Here is a 17,778-nt window from a genome sequence, read left to right on the forward strand (position 1 = left end):
CACTCTTCTAATACAAAGACCTGATTTCACAGACAGGGTTTAGATTAAGTCAGGATTAGTCTTTGGTTAAATTAAGATTACATTTATTTATTTTAAAAAACTTGTGCATCTTAAGACAAAACAATGCCACTGATCTGTCAGTTCAAGTTGCTTTCAGTGATCTTAAACATGCATTTTAGTCTGGGACTAGGGTTAAGGCTTGTCTGACATTTTAGATCTTTTAAAGTGCATTTTCATTCGCACACACATATATGGAATAGATTTAAAACCCTAGCTAAAATAAAAGCTTATAATATCTAGCAGTTTTAAGAGTGGAAAGCTGGTGCTCGAACAATTGAGCGTTTGCCCAAAGTCTGACTCTGATTCACATCTCTGTTCAGTTTCCTCTTTCCCACAGTGCCTCACTTGCCTTTTCATTTGTGCCTTTTTTGGATTGGTTGAAAAACACTGAAGGACCTCCTGTATGACTGATCTGGAGGATCTCATGGGATGAACTTCCAAGATAAACTCACTAGCAGTGCACTGCACACAAAAACAACAATCCTCTCTCCAGGACCAACACGGACCCCTTAATGTTGAGCGATTGAAGATTCTGCAGAATTTTGTGCTGGTTTGATAACCAAAAATATGTGGAGGATTACTAATATAAATGCACATAAATTTGTACGATAGAGCATACCATGGCTTCTTCACACATAGTTCACATAACTTTAAAATAATAATAATGTTGCTGTTAAAAAAAGGTATTCTTGAAAAAACATTCTGCATGCACTTCATGTTTCTTGTGATACGTGTGAATTTTCTGGCCTCTTTAATGCACAGCATGTATTTAATTCCATAATAAGTTATTTATAATTACTCCGTCTTAGAAGTACCACTCAAATACAAAGCCAATGCTGGGTAAAAAAAAAAGTAGTACTATTAGCAACTTTTAATACATAATTCACTATGATTCTAAATGACCTTTTGATTGAAGTCATTCAGAAACACCCTGTGGAATTGCTTCAAATTAGTCATAAATGTATATAGTAAAGATAAATATACCACATTCAAGACACCATCCAAGGCATTTAACTTTATTATTATGATTGTAAGCCATTTTTAATATGACACAGGCATATTAACTTAACATCCAGAGTTGTAAATCCTCTGTTGACTTGCTATCTTCATTTGGAAGTGTAGACTAAAAAAAGTAAGTATTCATTTACATTTTATTTATTTATTTGAACTGAAATTGTCTACAGTGATGGCACACATATGGTGATAGTACAAAACAAGTCGAGACTGTATCGGCGCTACAGACGTCCAGGCATCTGTGTGTGGCTTTTTTGTTTAACTATTGCATCGAAAGGTTGATGAACCTTGTGTTCTTGTAAGCCAGCTATTTTTGTGCTCTCAGCTAAAACTCTCAGCTCAATAAGTAATTGTATCTTGTGTTTAGGGTTGCAAAGTTCAACTTCAGCAGAAGAAAATAACAGACACTATACACTCTAAAAAATGCTGGGTTGTTTTAACCCAAACCTGGGTCAAATATGGACGAACCCAACCGTTGGGTTAACATTTTTAATTAAAAAAATGTAACCCAACGGCTGGGTTTGTCCATATTTGACCCAAATTTGGGTTGAAACAAGCCAGCATGTTTTAGAGTGTAGGGATTATTTTAATGCCACATACTGTATGCCATTTGGGGGAGCACAGTGACTCAGTGGGTAACACTGTCACCTCACAAGCAAGGATGTCCCTGGTTTGAGTCCCAGCTGAGCCAGGAGACCTTTATGTGGAGTTTGCATGTTCTCCCTGTGTCTGGTTTCCTCCGCGTGCTCCGGTTTCCCCCACAATCCAAAAACATGCAGTATAGGAGAATTGGAGACACTTGTCCGTAAAATGTCCGTAGTGTGTGTGAATCCCAAGCCATGTAATGGGGAGGGTTCGGGAAAGGCCTGGCGAGCTATCCTGGAAAAATGATCGCCAAGAAAATTCATGGACACTCTTCTGTGTAAATTGATAATCTATGTAAATTGTTGCATTTGACCACACTGTAAAAAAACCTTCTTAAATCAGCCAAGGCCACTTACATCAAATGAACAGATTTGCTTCAGATTGTCAATTAGTATGTGCGTATGAACTGTGGTTCTGTTCTAGGCAAAGCGCCCCATAAGCCTGGACGGAGCTGATAGAGTCACAATTAAACTCCCCAAAACAATATCAATGCCAAAACCTCCCTAATCAGCTGATGCTGAACACTTATTCATCACTGTGAACCACCAGCTGAAGAACGATGAGAGCGCATCAGTGCATTACTAACTGAGAAATGGGAGACTTTCACAAAAGAAAAACCAACAACTTTACATAGAATATGCTATACAACACATTATGTAAGACATATTTTTTTATCCAAGTAATTTCAAAATGTAATGTAATTAATATCTTGTACATAGAAATATTTTCAAAAATAAAGAAACATTCCAAGAGTTACACAGTACCTACCTGGCCTACCTGAACACGTCCAATGGGCATAAGGTAAACTTAGTTAAGCAACAAATCTTACTATTACAATACAAGATTGCCCCAAAAGCATCATATCTTTGGAATTATGCAGCAAAAATGCTGTGATTAAACCCAAAACAAATCAATAAAATTCACTAATTACATATGCAACGCCAAACAGACTCTAAGGGTGCGGTCACGTTAGAGAAATTTCGATTAAAAAAGCTCTATTGTCGATTGCCAATGCTGTACAATAGACAGAAGTCACTATTAAACCAAGCATGTTTCTGTTTGTCAATGAGCCGGATGTGCGTGACCAACTCGAACCCATTGTGAAATCTGCTTGGGACAATGTTTCTGAACAGCAACTGATACTGTACAATACAGCCAAAGCAGACTGCACTACATAATATTGCGATGTGTTGTGTATGTAAACTTATTTGTATAAATGGTCAGTCCTGACATGCACCTAATCTATTTGTAAATGCTGTAATAGTGACAATAAAAGAAAAGAAAGAATTGTATGTATGTGTGTGTGTGTGTATATATATATATATATATATATATATATATATATATATATATATATATATATATATATATATATATATTATACTGTTTAGTTAGTTATAAAAGACATTCCTGTCTTTGTTGGGAACTGAAATGGGAGAGCAAGAGAAATATAAAATTGTCCAGTGAATCTATTTGATTCAGAACAAAATATGTTTAACGTAAAGTATGTCTTAATTACATTTTCTGATGTCCTAAAAGTAGGAACTGGCCTGGAGGACTTGAATACAGCATGTAGTGATGCTTGATAAAAATACCACGGAATGCTGTGTCATTATTTGAAAGCATTTGTTTTGTGCAATCACCATGAAATTGTCACAAAAGCAGAGGAAAAGACTGACCATAAGGTTTTGTTTTGACAGCAAGGGTAATTTTTGTTCTATTCTGGCAGATAGTCCTGCCTGGTACACTATCTACTCGGCCACTGGAAAACACTTGACTTGAAAGAAGTGCCTGGATGTGCGTGCTAGACTATGCGGATTACCAGTGCATGACTTGCTTTGTACTGAAATGTTGCTTCTTAAACAAACTGTCTCCATGTTTGTTTGTTTTTTCAACTATATAGCTGTATTTGTTTAGTTTGTGGGTTTATTGGAGATTTGTAAAACAGTGATTACATGATATTTGAGTTAATGGGCAACCCAGTTCCACTTGTCTTTAAAGGTAAAGTGTGTATTTTTTTCTTGCAAAATACTGCAATTGCCAACGTAACCCTCAAAGAACCACTGTAGCAAAATTGCTACAATTGCTCTAAATAATACCTACTTCACTAAATATCCGCAAAACCACTCTGAAATGTTATAGCAACAGGTTTGGCAGAAAACTATATAAAATGTGAACTTCCCAGCATGCCAAAGTCACACAACATACTGCCTATTGACACCATTGCTAACTTTTTTAGATCAAATGTAAGTAGCAGTCTTATAAGGATTTGACCTGTTTTCACATTTCTCAGCATGTTTAGTGAATAGGAAATGTCAATGCTCCCAATAAAAAAAAAATATATATATATTTTTATAATGTATTTTTAATCATGTAAATATTATAAAATTATTTTAAAAAATGTTTTAATATAATCTTCAGAATAATGCAGAAATGCATTTTGGAATGTTGCAGAAATGTGCATTTTGTCAGTGTTTTTCATGGTTTTCTTTGATATATTGAGATTTGTCACAACCAAATTGTCAACTTTTGTCAACTGTATGCAAAATGCATACAGTGTGAAGGCTGCTTATTTGGGATGAACATACTTGAGTTTCTTAGTAGGAAAGCTTTTTCAAAGGTCCAACTAACTGCACTACATAAGCCAAAATGTACATTTTTATACAGAAAGTCAAAGCTATTTGTTTGTTGATTTCCCAGAAAGCCAAGGTGTGCCATTATTCTTACATGAGGGTTTGAGAAACCTGTTTCAAAACAGTCACTATTTTTGCAGGGGTTTTTTGGTGACACTATTGCTACAGAATTAATTTTTTACTTTTTTTTTTTCTCGTTTGCAATGAGATTTTAGAAGCTTAAAATTTGAAGCCTTTTATCTTATGGTCAGAAGTGTTACATAGTTATGGAATGGGTTACAGGTTTCTGAGAGCAGAGCTGGCAGTACTCTCAGATCTCAGTTCTTTCAAGCAGTTGACACGCAGTAAACATTAGGGGTTGTCGAACGACAAGCGGACAGAACTTGATTTTTTATTTGCCAGTGCAGTGAATCTGTTGTATGGAACAAACAGAATATCTCACAATGTCCGACCAAACACCTTTTGTGTTTTTGTTTACTTCCTTACACTGCCTTACTTGTAAGACACAAAGAAATATATAAATGAGTTATCATGTAATGAACCCTGATAAGACTGCTAGCAAATATTTTGTATCCCCCTGGTTTATCAGATTAGTGTCACACTGATATTCATTAGGCTCAACACAAAATGACACAAATGTCGCCATGGTATTTGAAATATCAGCTTCCCGACACATGGAAATATGCTCTTTCAAATGTGCTGGCGGAGGAGGAGACTCTGTGTGCAATGTCATTCACAGTCAGATAAACAGATAAATGAGAGTACGTAAAATAACTGACAAGTGTCACAGAGTGGCCTGCCCACATTACTCCTCTGCCTTGCCATTAATATCATGTGCATGCAATTCAAGAATGATATCACTGGAGGTTTAAAATATATTTAATACATCTTTACACAAATCTGACATGCTAGCATTACTGGGTAAATGATTTGGAACTACTGTCTAATTGCTGTAGAGAGAAAGTGTTACATGGTAATGTTGCCATCTAGTGAGAGAATGTTAAAAAAGCAGTGGAGCATGTTGAACATGGTTTAAAAGAGGATGATGCTCATAATCAAGAATGCTTTTGACGTTTAATATCTGACTTTTGCAGTAAAACTTTCAAATAAATAACTTTACTTCTTTTGTCTTTTATAACTACTGAAAGGTAATATTTCTGTGTGCCCTTGAGTCCTACATCACTGGCTGTCATTTTATTATTGAATAAATCTCTACACTCAAGCAAAGTTCTGCATCTGTGACTATCAAGGACAAATGGCATGTTTCAACAGCAGTGCCTTTGGAAGAGCTAAAAAAAAAATCTATTTCTCAGGCTTTTGACAATATTTATGGTTTTGCATTGAAATGGCTTAAAAGCCTTAAAGAGTAGAGAGTTGGTTTGGTACGATTTTTAAAATCTCTTATGCTCAACCAGAGCTGCATTTACTTGACCACAAATACAGTAATGACAGCAATAATTTTGTGAAATACAACAATATATTTTTTTAGGATTCTTTGATAAATAGAAACTTTAAAAAAAACACAGTGAAATAGAAATCTGAACAAACATATTAATTTCACATATATCGTCACTGCCCGATGATGAAACTCACGTATGTCCAAAACGGTTACTTTTCAGTCAGTGAAAAAAACACCGTAATTTCAAAAGCAGTTGAACGTAGCGTTGTCATACTTGGTACGGCATTTTTAAATGTAACCATATTATTGCCAGTGTAATGATATAATCCACATTTGACCAAAATCGAGTTTAAATGGACATACGTGCATATTTTACAGTAACGGTGGTCGATACGTGTTCATCCGATCATTAATTAGAATGGCCAAGTCGCGTTTCATATTGACAGATGAATCGGCTACGCTCAGTTTATTAAATAGCCTACGTCTCAGTTTATTAAATATGCTCAGTTTATTAAATGTCTACTTTTTACCTCTTAAAATAACGTTTGAATGTCAATACAACCATTATAATGCAGTATTTCACCTGCCAGAAAGTGAATATTTCGCAAAACTGCAATGGAAACAGTTTTAGCACATTTACAGTCACCTGACTTTTGGGGTCCGTGTACGCAAATAATAATAATAATTATCATCATTATTTTAACATTTATTAGGCTACATATTTAGAAGACGCTTTTATCCAAAAAAATGAACAAAGCAATTCATCAAATGTCATTCATAATACGGTTTAGACAATAATAATACAGGGCTAAGATTATCACAAATAAACAAGATTTTGACGCATATCCAAGGGTTTGAGAGGAGTGTGGAGCGCGCACTGCATGGCACGGAGGCACGGACGCGAACACTTGCATTTTCCTATCAACAGTGCAAACAACTTAAAATACTCTATCATTTCTGGTCATACAGAAAATAATAATACATTATTCGCAACTACTTTTATTTGTGTAAACTCACAATAACAAGAAAACGTTGTGCTTTTGCAAAGTAAAATAAAACAATCAGGCTCGCTTTCATGATCTCCGTGAACTGGAGCACGAGAACTCAAACAAAATATAGCCTATGTAGGCTAAAGCTTGAAATGTCCACTTTAAAACTGCTGTACAAAGTAGCATACATAACCCATAGCAGATCTTTAGAGGTGGAGCTGGGGAAGAGGGAGGGTTTCTGAAAGCTGCAACTGCTACAGTTAATGCTGACTGAGTACAGTTGAGCAGCAAACTCATTGGCTACTGATACATCAAGCTGTGCCCTATAGAGAATGATGTGATTGCAAGCAGATTGACTTAAAGACCTATCAGCCTGAGCCATGAGTTTCATGACAGAACTTTGTAGAAAAACACAATCTTTGACAGTCTTTAGGAAATGTAATACTAGGTCCAAAAGTCCAAAATCATGACTGCTACATATATACAGGTAACTACAGCCCTAGTTTGGAGTTTGGATTTCACTGAGTGTCACAATGACTCAAGGTCAACTAGCAGTCAACAGACCACAGCTATCAGCTGGATGATCATGACACACAGCTTCACGCTCGCCGGTGAGAAGCAGGCTGGAAGACGGGGCGTGAAAATGGATGTGTCATCACCTTCGATTATGGGAAGTTAGAGGTGTGTGCGGGGAGGCGCTTTGCCCAGCGTTAACTGACCTCTGTGGGGTCTTCGATGCTCGGATGATGAATGAAACACTTGAGTGAAGGACAGGTCTATAGGCTGAGTTTTTTGTGAATTTTAGTGGACAGATTTAAGCAATTCAGTTTAACAATTAAGTATATTTAGCTCAAATAATAAAGGCAAAATGTGTTATATCTATGCAAAACAATAATGACTGTTATCAAACAGGTTCCCCACTAACATCCTGTCAATTTTTTCACTATCCTTTGAATAAAAGAGGACTAAAATTAAATAGGAACTGGTTATCCATTGACTGCGCCCACTTCATTCATTAAAGATGAGAAATGAGTCAGAAAACTCTTGCTAAATGGACTTCATGAAATGTATGCCTCCTTTAGGGCTGAAATCACATAACTTCATGAACTTTTTCACCTCGTCAAAAATGTGACAGTTTCAGTCTTATTAGATTTTTCATTAATAATACATACAGACGGCTGAAGTTGCATGTAATTATATCAGATGTCGTTTGAAGACAAACTTGGCTAGATATATTCAAAGGATAAAATTGCCTAGAAACCTTTTTATTCATGCACCAAATTCTCCTGCTATACTCACAAATGTTATGGGGCTTTGGCAATGTGATTCATAATAAGAACACTTTTTTTTATTAAAACGTTTTTGTATGATTTGCTCTTTGGTGTGAGTTGAACAGCAGCGCTTGATATGCAAGTCAGCGGAAAAGTGCAATGACTTAGACTTCTGCTCCCAGAGAAATTTCACTAAAAGAACAGAAACTGGTGAGAAGCCCCTGAGGCCTGAATAAATTCCAAAAATCCTCCAGTGGAATCCAATCCAAAATGATACTCTTCTGAACTTCTTAGAACAACAAAGTGCTGGTGGGGTGACCAAATGTAATCTTCAAATGCAGGAGGGGTGGCCTGATTAGATTTAGTACCTGCATGGTTCTGAGGCTCTGCAGAAGCTCAGAAACGATTTACAGATGGCCACAGGTTGAAGATGGACAATGAATATAAACCCAACCCTGTCCAGGGGAGAGATTGAACAAAATGAACATAAATCTGAGAGCCGGCTAAAACCGCAGACTGAGGTTGTGAGATAAGACGCCATCAACCAACTGAGACGAGAATATTGAACTGGAATCTTAATACCGCTTTGACCTTAGAAAGACCTAGACAGGCTTTTCTCTTGGATATCAGCTAAAAATATGTTGTCTCATTTGTGTACCTTTCTCTGGTCAATGTCAAATATTTGCTATTATGCGAAATTCACTTTTATTTAGTTTTTTTACAAAATTATGTGTCTGCAGTGTGTACACAACCACCCTATTGTGGTAAAAATCCATCCACTCTGTTTGTTATTTTTCCCATAAATTTGAAACAGGCTCATGCGTCCAAAATCTAATACTTCCCTACTATATAGAATGAAAAACAGCATACCAAAATAGTAGTATACTTTGAATACATAGTATTTGAAAATCAGAAGGAGAACAGTCCCCAGATGACCTACCTGTACTACTTTTGCCGAGATTCTAAAGTGTGCATTTGATGAATTGGCATATACAACATGGTATGATAAATTATCTGTGGGGTATTCGCATTCTGGGGACACCTGAGACGTATATTACAGTTTGTATAAATGGGCATAATAGCTCCCCTTTAAATTTCACATGAAGGGATGTCGAAGGTAGACTCTGTGTTCAATCATTCTGAATGGATCTGTAGCTGTATGCAGTAAGGTTAAAACGGCTGGTCTTGTTGTTTGGTATTGTAGCTTGACTTATAGTTCTACCAGAAAGACTCGGAAGGCAAAAAGATGTAACAAAGCATAAATTTATTAACAGCCCAGTATGCAAGTATTATGATATAAAGTTCTTATGCGTAGGCCCTGTCCATAACTCGCAATCCGAGGGTAATGGATTTTGCATTTCCTGCCTTAAGACAAAGGGTGGTCCCCATGGGAGATATGGGAAGGGACCCTGGTGGTGGTGGGGAGGATGGAGGTGAATGTTGGCGTCAGCTTCTGCAAACTCAGACATGTGTAAGTCGTACCGATCTTTTATACTATGAGTATTAGAACACGATTGGTTAGATGAGAAAGTAATACTTGACGTAACAATTGAGTCTTCCTGGCAGAACTTACACTAAAGTTTCCATTTATTTATATTGATAAAAAAAAAAAAAAAAAAAAAAAAAAAAAAAAACGTTTTGCTGTTGCACTGTATAGATAAATTCTGAATTCTGAAAATGAAAAAGTATTTTTTATTAAAATTTTTTGAAAATACAGTTTTGTGAGAATTAACATCAATCTTTATCCTGAACATGTGAAAGCAATTATCTTTATTTAAAATACGTTTCAAGCCTTTAAAATATGTTTTAAGTCTAAATATGTTGTCCTTCTGTTAAATCATGGATGTTTGCTAAAATTGTTGGATGTGGCACAGCCCTTCCTAGAAATATTTTCCAGTAGCCGCCACTACTGTCTGCACTTGTGGATTTTATCTCAATGCTTGTTTTCCAAATATTAGCCAAGAGTTTTAGCCTGGGAAAACCCAGACCACTTCCGGCAAATTTAGATTTGCTCTGCAAGTGGGTCTGGCAAAGAGCCCATTGAAACCCATTTCCAATCCGTCGAAATCGCGGCACCAATCAGAAACATTGGGGCGGGCTTTACACGATGACGACAGAGCAGAGACGGTGACGCAGATTTTGTACATTACAAAGATGGATGCCGCCGTGGAACATCACAACATCACTCGTTCGAATCAGCTATCGCGTCTGTTTCAAGCGATTTAAAATTGTCATTTTCGTTAACACAAACAGAGAATTGCTGAGAGTCTCGAGATGTTTCTCCGTCGCTCTGCATACGTCATGTCATTCATCGCTCTGATTGGTTTTAGATCTATCCGACGTCCATTGGTGACGCCCCTGTGGAAATGAATTGTCTATGGAGCTTTGCCAGACCCTAACTCAGTTACAACTGAGAGTGGTCTGGGTTTTCCCAGGCTACAAGAGTTTCACATTTCTGGACCCTTTACAGTTTTGGGTCAACCATTCTAATCTTCTTGTAAAGCACAAAGGCAAAATACATCATCCCTGCCCCAGAGGTTTTTGCTTTTATCTCATTCCCACAGAATCTTAATGTCTATAAATACAAACAATGTGATTTTGTAATGTCAGTATTGACAATTAGGGTTACACGATGATTTGAAATAAAACTAAAATCGCGATATGGTTTAGTGTGATTGTCAAATTAGAATGACAGCGACAAGACAGATAATCAAATTAAAATAAGTGAATAAAATAAATATATAAAAATGCACAAAATACAAAATAGACCAAATCTGTATGTACAGGTATGTTATATGCAATGCAAGGGAATGTAATAAGAGGTAATGGTATGCTAAATACATTTGAGTTAACTGTTCATGGGGTAGAAAGAAACTTGTCTTGTGCCTGGCTGGTGCTCAGTGCTATGTAGCGCCGGCCAGACAACAACAGTTCAATGAGGAAATGGTCTGGGTGTGATTTTGCCAGCCCTTTTACTCGCTCTGAATGAGTATGGAAAAGGGGTCTTCTGAGGTCCGTATTGGCTGCAGAGCCAAACCAGACAGTTGCAGAAGTGAAGAGGAAAGACTCTATGACTGCAGAGTAGAACTGCATCAGTAGCTCCTGTTGCAGGTTGAATTTCCTCCGCCGTCGAAGGAAATACAACCTCTGCTGGGCCTTTTTCACAATGGAGCCTATGTGAGTGTTCCATTTCCAGTCCTGAGTGATAGTGCCCAGTAACCTGGATAACTTCACTGTTGCTGCTCATGATGGTGAGTGGGGGGAGAGCTGGGAAGTTTCTCCACAATCATCTCTATTGTTCTGAGCGCATTCAGTTACAGGTTGTTGTGATTACACTATATATTAGTTAATGATACATTGATTTCAAACAAATGCATTATACAGACTAACCGTTTGCATGTCTTTTTCACAAAGGAAGGCTATGAGCTGCTCCCTCTCTCCATACATTGAGTCCTCCAAGTGTCTTTCCGTCAAAAGCCTCGTCATGTACAGAAGAGCTAGCTGTTTTCCCCTAAAAAGGTAACCTTATAGTTCCTAATCATGTTTCACTCATATCTACCTTATCCTGATCCTACATTCATACTGTGACCTCTATAGAATGTCATAGAAGCTCAGTCTCAAACTGTGCAGCCATTGTTGTGGTCAGCCATGTTATCGCAAGAGTTTTCCTTTCCACTCTTTCTTCTCAGTCACTTTGAGAGAGCTTGCCGCTGAAAGCATGAACAGGAATAGTCATGGACCACATCCCTTAGAGTAGCACTCTCATACTTTAATTTTGTGATTTGAAATTGAGTTTTGTTTGTATTTAGGGTTGTCTAGCTCAGAAAGAAAGCACAAAAGTCTGCTTTGCACCATTCTTTACAGTCTTCACAATATTGGCTCCTCTCTGATTTTTAACGCCTACAACAATCTAATCTTTCTTCATCTTAACACTTGCTGGATAAAATGTTGGATATTTGACACATCTTAATCCCTTTCGGTCATGACTACCTCAGAGGAATACATGAGAGCTTTTTCGATAAAGGGACTGATTCAAGTCAGACCCTCAACCTTAACCCCCTCTGGCAGGAGAAACCCCAGAGAGAAGACTGCTGGTTTTCGATAAGATAATCCAATTGGGTCTGGAAAGGAGACATTTAGCAAATGGAGAGAGTCTAAAAGCAGTTCCTGGTTCTTCACTTAGCACCTGATGAAAGCCTTTTCTATAACAGTGTTCAGGAAAGATCAGGCCAGTGGACAAAAGAAGGCAGGGTGAAAGCTGAGGGATCCAACTGTAGACGTCACAGGGTCCCGCGCTGAATGCCAAATATAAGAACGACGTGGGTGTGAATTTGAGCAATTTAAATAGACAATTCTCATCATGCTGATATCTCTTCAAGATCTGGAATCAGAACTGCAAATTCAAAATTAATTGCTACTGGAGATCTTATACGAGGGGCAGTACAAACTGATTGAAGTTATAGAAGACGAGAAAAAGAAGAAGCACCATGAAACCCATGTCCACGTTCAGTTTGATCCTGAGGGATCTATGGACTGGCTTGTTTTTACGTGACATGTTCTGTGAGTTTTTGGGAACCGTTTTTTTCCTCTTCATCAGCCTCTCTTCTGTCGTGCTGTGGCCGCATGCAGGGCATCTGTCCTGTGACTTCATTACAGACGAACCCCTTCCGACGCTGGACTCTTCTCTGGCATGCTCGACCGACCCACTGCATGTTTCTTTTGCCTTCGGAGTATCACTAGCCCTGGCCCGTGTCTGCCTCGGTGAGGTTCACCTCAACCCAGTGGTTACCCTGGCATTGGTCGCAGGCTTAAGGGTGAGTCCCTGGCGGGCTGTCCTGTTGGTGGGAGCCCAGCTGCTTGGTGCCCTCAGCGCCTGTGCTTTGCTGTTAGGCATCATACCGATTGCCCTAAGGAGCAACCTGGGGGTTACTGAGGTGAGAGGTTTCTGATCCTACTGGTTTCTCCTATAGGTTATAGGTCTATAAGATTCTCTAATATTATTCTCTGTGTCCTGGATTTTCTGGTTTCTGTATCTTCTGATGTCGTTGTTCTGGATCGTCTGATTTCTGTAACTTCTGATATCTGCATTCTGAATTGTCTGATTTCTGTATTTTCTGATGTCTTTGTTCTGGATCGTCTGCTTTCTGTATCTTCTGATGTCTTTTCTGGACTGTCTGACGTATATATATTTTTCTGATGTCTTTGTTCTGCATCTTCTGATGTCCTTGTTCTGTAGATCATCTTATATCTGTGTTTCAGATCCTCTGATTTCTGTCATCTGGACCTTCTCATCTCTGTGTTCAACTTTGTCAGAATCCAAATTAAATGTAGCTTAATGAATTGCCATTTGGTTTCATTGGAGACTTGTGAAAAAAAAAAAAATAATTTAGATTTATCTAAAACATTTCTGCGTCTATAGTTAATCCGCTTGCTCGATAAAATTAGGTCTTTTATTCACCATAATAATGTTAACTCTGGGTAATTGCCAAGCTATTAAACCATTCTCATTTATTCCACAATCTAATTGAATGATTTCTTGCAAATAATTCTTAATTTCATTGTGACGTGCAAAGTGTTATACTTTAATTCTCTAATGAGCTAATTCTGCTTTCAATTTCAATTAACCGTTGATGGTTGTTAATGAAAAAAATACATAATGTAGAAATGTGATAGTATAGGGTAGAAATGTAAGACACCATATTATATTCTGTATTGTTTCTATTCAGCATGAAATTACATCTCAGTGCACTTATCAAAGTGGAAGACTACTTTTTATTCTGTATACTCTTATGCGTGCTCTTTTTGGTACAATACAGATCTGTCAAAAAGTTTCTAATAATAAACAAATACAGATGCATCATAATAGAAAGACAGGCCGGGTAATCACTGAGGAGAAGTAAATGCCAAGAATTTATCAAAATAAGAATGAGCAAGGGGGAAAGTGGTCTATGTGTGTATCAGAGAAAGTGAGGAAAAGCAAGATGGGTATAAATGGATGGAGGGACAGAGAGCGAGAGTTTATAGTTTCTCAAGTAATTGGAGTGAATGAGGAAAGAAGATAGAGTCAGTCTGAAAAGACAGATTGTGTCCAACAATAACAGGTAAAACTCCACTTACCCTTCTTCAGGTGGCCCCGGGGGTATATCTGTATCAGGCTGTGTTAGTGGAGATGGCTGTTACATTCCAGCTAGTGCTGTGTGTCCAGACTGCCACTCATCCCAAATCAGCCTTTTCCTCTGTGGCCCCTGCAGTCATTGGCCTGTCGGTCACCCTTGGTCATCTCATGGCGGTAAGGATGGCAGATGAGAATACTTAAGACTTTATTTAAAGTTTTGAATAAAACTGAAACTCACGTTCAAGTGAACTGAATGCTCACTGGTGCATAAGAGTAAAACAGTGGTAATTATTAAGTCATAATTCTTGTTTTTTGATGAAAATATCCTTTAAATTTTGTGTATATTTAGTTTGAACCGTATCTGTTCAGTTTTGTTTTTGTTTTTGAACACCTCAGTTTCCTTAGTTGTTAATTAGTTCCAAAAACACTTGTTTCTGTTTAGTTGTGTGTATTTCTTAGTTTTCTTTCTGTTCTTGATTCGATCTCGTTTATGTTAGACTTGGTTGTTTCCTGAGCATCATTTCCTGTGATTCTCCTACATGTTCCTTGTTGAATTTATTAAAGGACTCTTTGTGCGATCTCCTTTGTGAATAGCCACTTTTCCACTGTCGGGCCAGTGTGAGTCAGGGCTAACAACGTGCCGAGCAGGGCCAATAGCCTTGGACCTCAAGCATCGAGGCCAAAATCAAGTTGCGTTTCCACTGTAGGGCCAGTAGCTCCGCTGCACTTCCCTAAAACCTGCCCTTAACATGCCTCCATAGAATGATGTCATAACTCCACCATTTCACCAGTGGACTGAAAATAGCTAGATCGCAAAATTAGCATGACAGAAGCAAACGTTTGGTCTTTACTTAAAGAATTAAGATTCCAGCATTGATATTGGACCAATGCTTTACAATAAAACATTTTACTGTGATAGTTAATTAGTTGTATGTGTCAGGAGTGCACATCAATCATGCTGAATCAAACTGGTATTAACTATTTCACATCAAAAGAGAACACACACAGGTTGAACCTATATTTCCATTTTATTGCGATCACTGGAATGCCCTCCACTAAGGCTTTTAAGTCCAAAGGCTTACACATTTAGAAGAATGATGATAAAATATCATGTTTACACATTTCTTAAGAAAGAGTGAGCATTTCTATAAATTTTCCATGAAATTATGTAATCTGAGGAGGTTTGAGCGATCTCTCCCCTCTCACTGTTGTTATCCTTTCAGCCAAAGAAACAGAGGGAGCTTATGAAAGTTATGAAAACAGGGGTGCATGTTTTTTTTATGACATACTGTGTGCATGTTTTTGTATGGCATGTATGCGGATGCATTAGTACGGTATTAACAACGGCACAGGGAAGAGACAGATAAAACATTAAATCAAATAAACATGTGATTATAATCATGTATGAATTGTCTACATTCTTCAAGCAGTCTCTGGTATTTTCCATAAACATATGTATTTATTATCGCAATGGCTGGCATAAGTAGCCTTTAGCATCGCATATATATATTTCTGCCTCATACGGTGATCAGAATGCCCATCAGATCGCAAGGAAGTTATTTCAAACACTCGCTGGTGTCTGAAAGCAAGTTGAGCTGAAAATTGTTCTAAATATCTTAAATGTTGAAGTTAGCTGGTAGACTGACAGCTGGTAGAATAGCATGGGAAATGAGCAGCAGTGTTGAACCTCTCCTGACTCAAGTAAACTCCGCTTTTGTTCACGACCATTCGTCAAGTCCCAATTGCCCCGCTTTGGACAAAGGTATTCGGCAGGCCAAAAAACCTAGGCCGTTGGCCCAGAGGAAGCCCCAGAAGTGACAGGGTAAACACAACTGGCCTTGGCACGCACTAGCACGCTCGCTTTGCCAACAAACTGTGACAGAAGACAAAAACCCTCATAACGAGTAGTATTTAAGGATTGACTTATCGGCCGTCCAGCTACACTGCATGGAGCAGGAACTGCAAACTCTCGATGACCACACCAGTACATTTCTACAACTGCCGCGCTTAACGAACTTTCCTGAACATACACTGTGCGTATTTTTCATAACCAGCTTAAACAATGCCTGCCTGGTGTTGGTCCTCAGAAAGATTTCGCCGAATTTGTGGAGTGGGTGCTGGAGAACTGCGGGTCCCCATTTACCATCTGCCCAGTAAAGGAGGACGTCACCAGCCCCGCTCCAGAGCCTTGCCAGCCGCCTCCCACGCCTAGCATGGAGCTAACGCCAGAGCCCACTGCAGACAGAGAGCCCAAGCCTGCCGCGATCACAGAGCCAGACAAGAGGACTGAGCAAACCATTGCCCCTGAGCTCGAGCCGGCAACATTGTGCATCGCCTTGGGACTGCTTGTGGAGTACAAGGGCATGGAGGAAAGCCCCGCCCATACTCCCACCGCTGACAATGAGCTGGCTTCTGTATTTTTTAAGGAAGTGGAAGAAGATATTTCCCTGATTCTTCCATTCTCTGCTGGTCCCACAGACCTCCAAGTTTCCTATGTTTCTGCTGGTCCCATCAAGCTCCAAATTACCCTCCCTGTGTATTTAAGCTCTGAGTTCTTTCTGTTCTGTGTTCGGTCTTGTCTTATGTTACACATAGTTGTTTCCTGAGCTTTATTTCCTGTGATTCTCCTATGTTTTCCTTTTTTTATTATGTCATGTTAATTCATTTGAGTCCATTTTTATCTGACTGAAATGGCATGTAATTCAAGTCGAACAGCTGAACATACTTGGTTGCATTATTTTATTTTCATTTTTTTCTGAAACACAAATGACCTGCTTGTTTGCCCCAAAATAAATAGGGAGAGATTTGGCAAGAAGTTTGAATTTGGCAGGAGACCCATAGTTTTCCTATTTTGTATTTTGATCTGCAGATCGGCTTCACAGGTTGTGGAATGAATCCTGCAAGGTCATTTGGTCCAGCTGTGCTGACATTGAACTTCCACAATCACTGGGTGAGTAAACAAATCTTGTGTGATGAAAAACAAATCATAGATAAACAGACAAACTAAATAATTTTACAAGTCAACGGAAAATGATTTATTTTGCATGAACAAACTGACTGAAGTAACATTCTCATGTCTCACCTGGCCTTGAGCAGGTGTATTGGCTGGGGCCTTGTGCTGGTTCTCTCCTTGCCTGGTTACTGCATGATCTGGTGCTCCATCCTCGTTGGAGCTGCCTCGGCGACTGGGTGACAGAATGTAAGGAGGTGCTCCGGAAAGATCTTTCAAAGCAGCCCAGAGGTCCTGAAAACAATATGGAAGGGAACAATATGGAATTGTCATAAATCTAATACAGAATTATCTAATCTAATCAAAATCATATAGTCATTCAAATAAACCTTGTATCTCATGCAATATTGTTTAAGGCATCACTGACTGAACGTTCAATTTGTTTTACTAACTTTTTTACTAACTAAAGCAAATTAGCACATCCTCAGACCATCCATTACTGACAGAGATTAAAGGATTGCAGGTGTGTAATTACGAGCTTAGATCCCCATTTTAAAAACCATGTTATCAGGATCGGTCCAAACAGCATCTAATCTCTCGCTCCACTGGTATACTTGTTAAGCAAAAAAACAGTCTTTTAATCACTAAGGAGAAGACTGGAGCATAGGAGTCAAAACTACACACTTAACACAAACAATATTG

General features: G+C 38.3%; 1 protein-coding gene across 1 annotated transcript; it reads left to right on the top strand.

Moving 5' to 3' along the window:
* Nucleotides 1–12,498: 12,498 nt before the first annotated feature.
* LOC307010021 (aquaporin-5-like) lies at nt 12,499–17,411 on the top strand (the record flags this gene model as incomplete). Its single annotated transcript, XM_079634345.1, has 5 exons — nt 12,499–12,945; nt 13,248–13,319; nt 14,139–14,300; nt 16,996–17,076; nt 17,223–17,411. 5 exons carry the CDS (start codon nt 12,499–12,501, stop codon nt 17,409–17,411), a joined length of 951 nt encoding a protein of 316 aa, XP_079490471.1.
* Between the last annotated feature and the right edge of the window lie 367 nt (nt 17,412–17,778).

Source organism: Phoxinus phoxinus (genome assembly GCF_949152265.1).
Source record: "Phoxinus phoxinus genome assembly, chromosome: 1".
Classification (NCBI taxonomy): domain Eukaryota; kingdom Metazoa; phylum Chordata; class Actinopteri; order Cypriniformes; family Leuciscidae; genus Phoxinus; species Phoxinus phoxinus.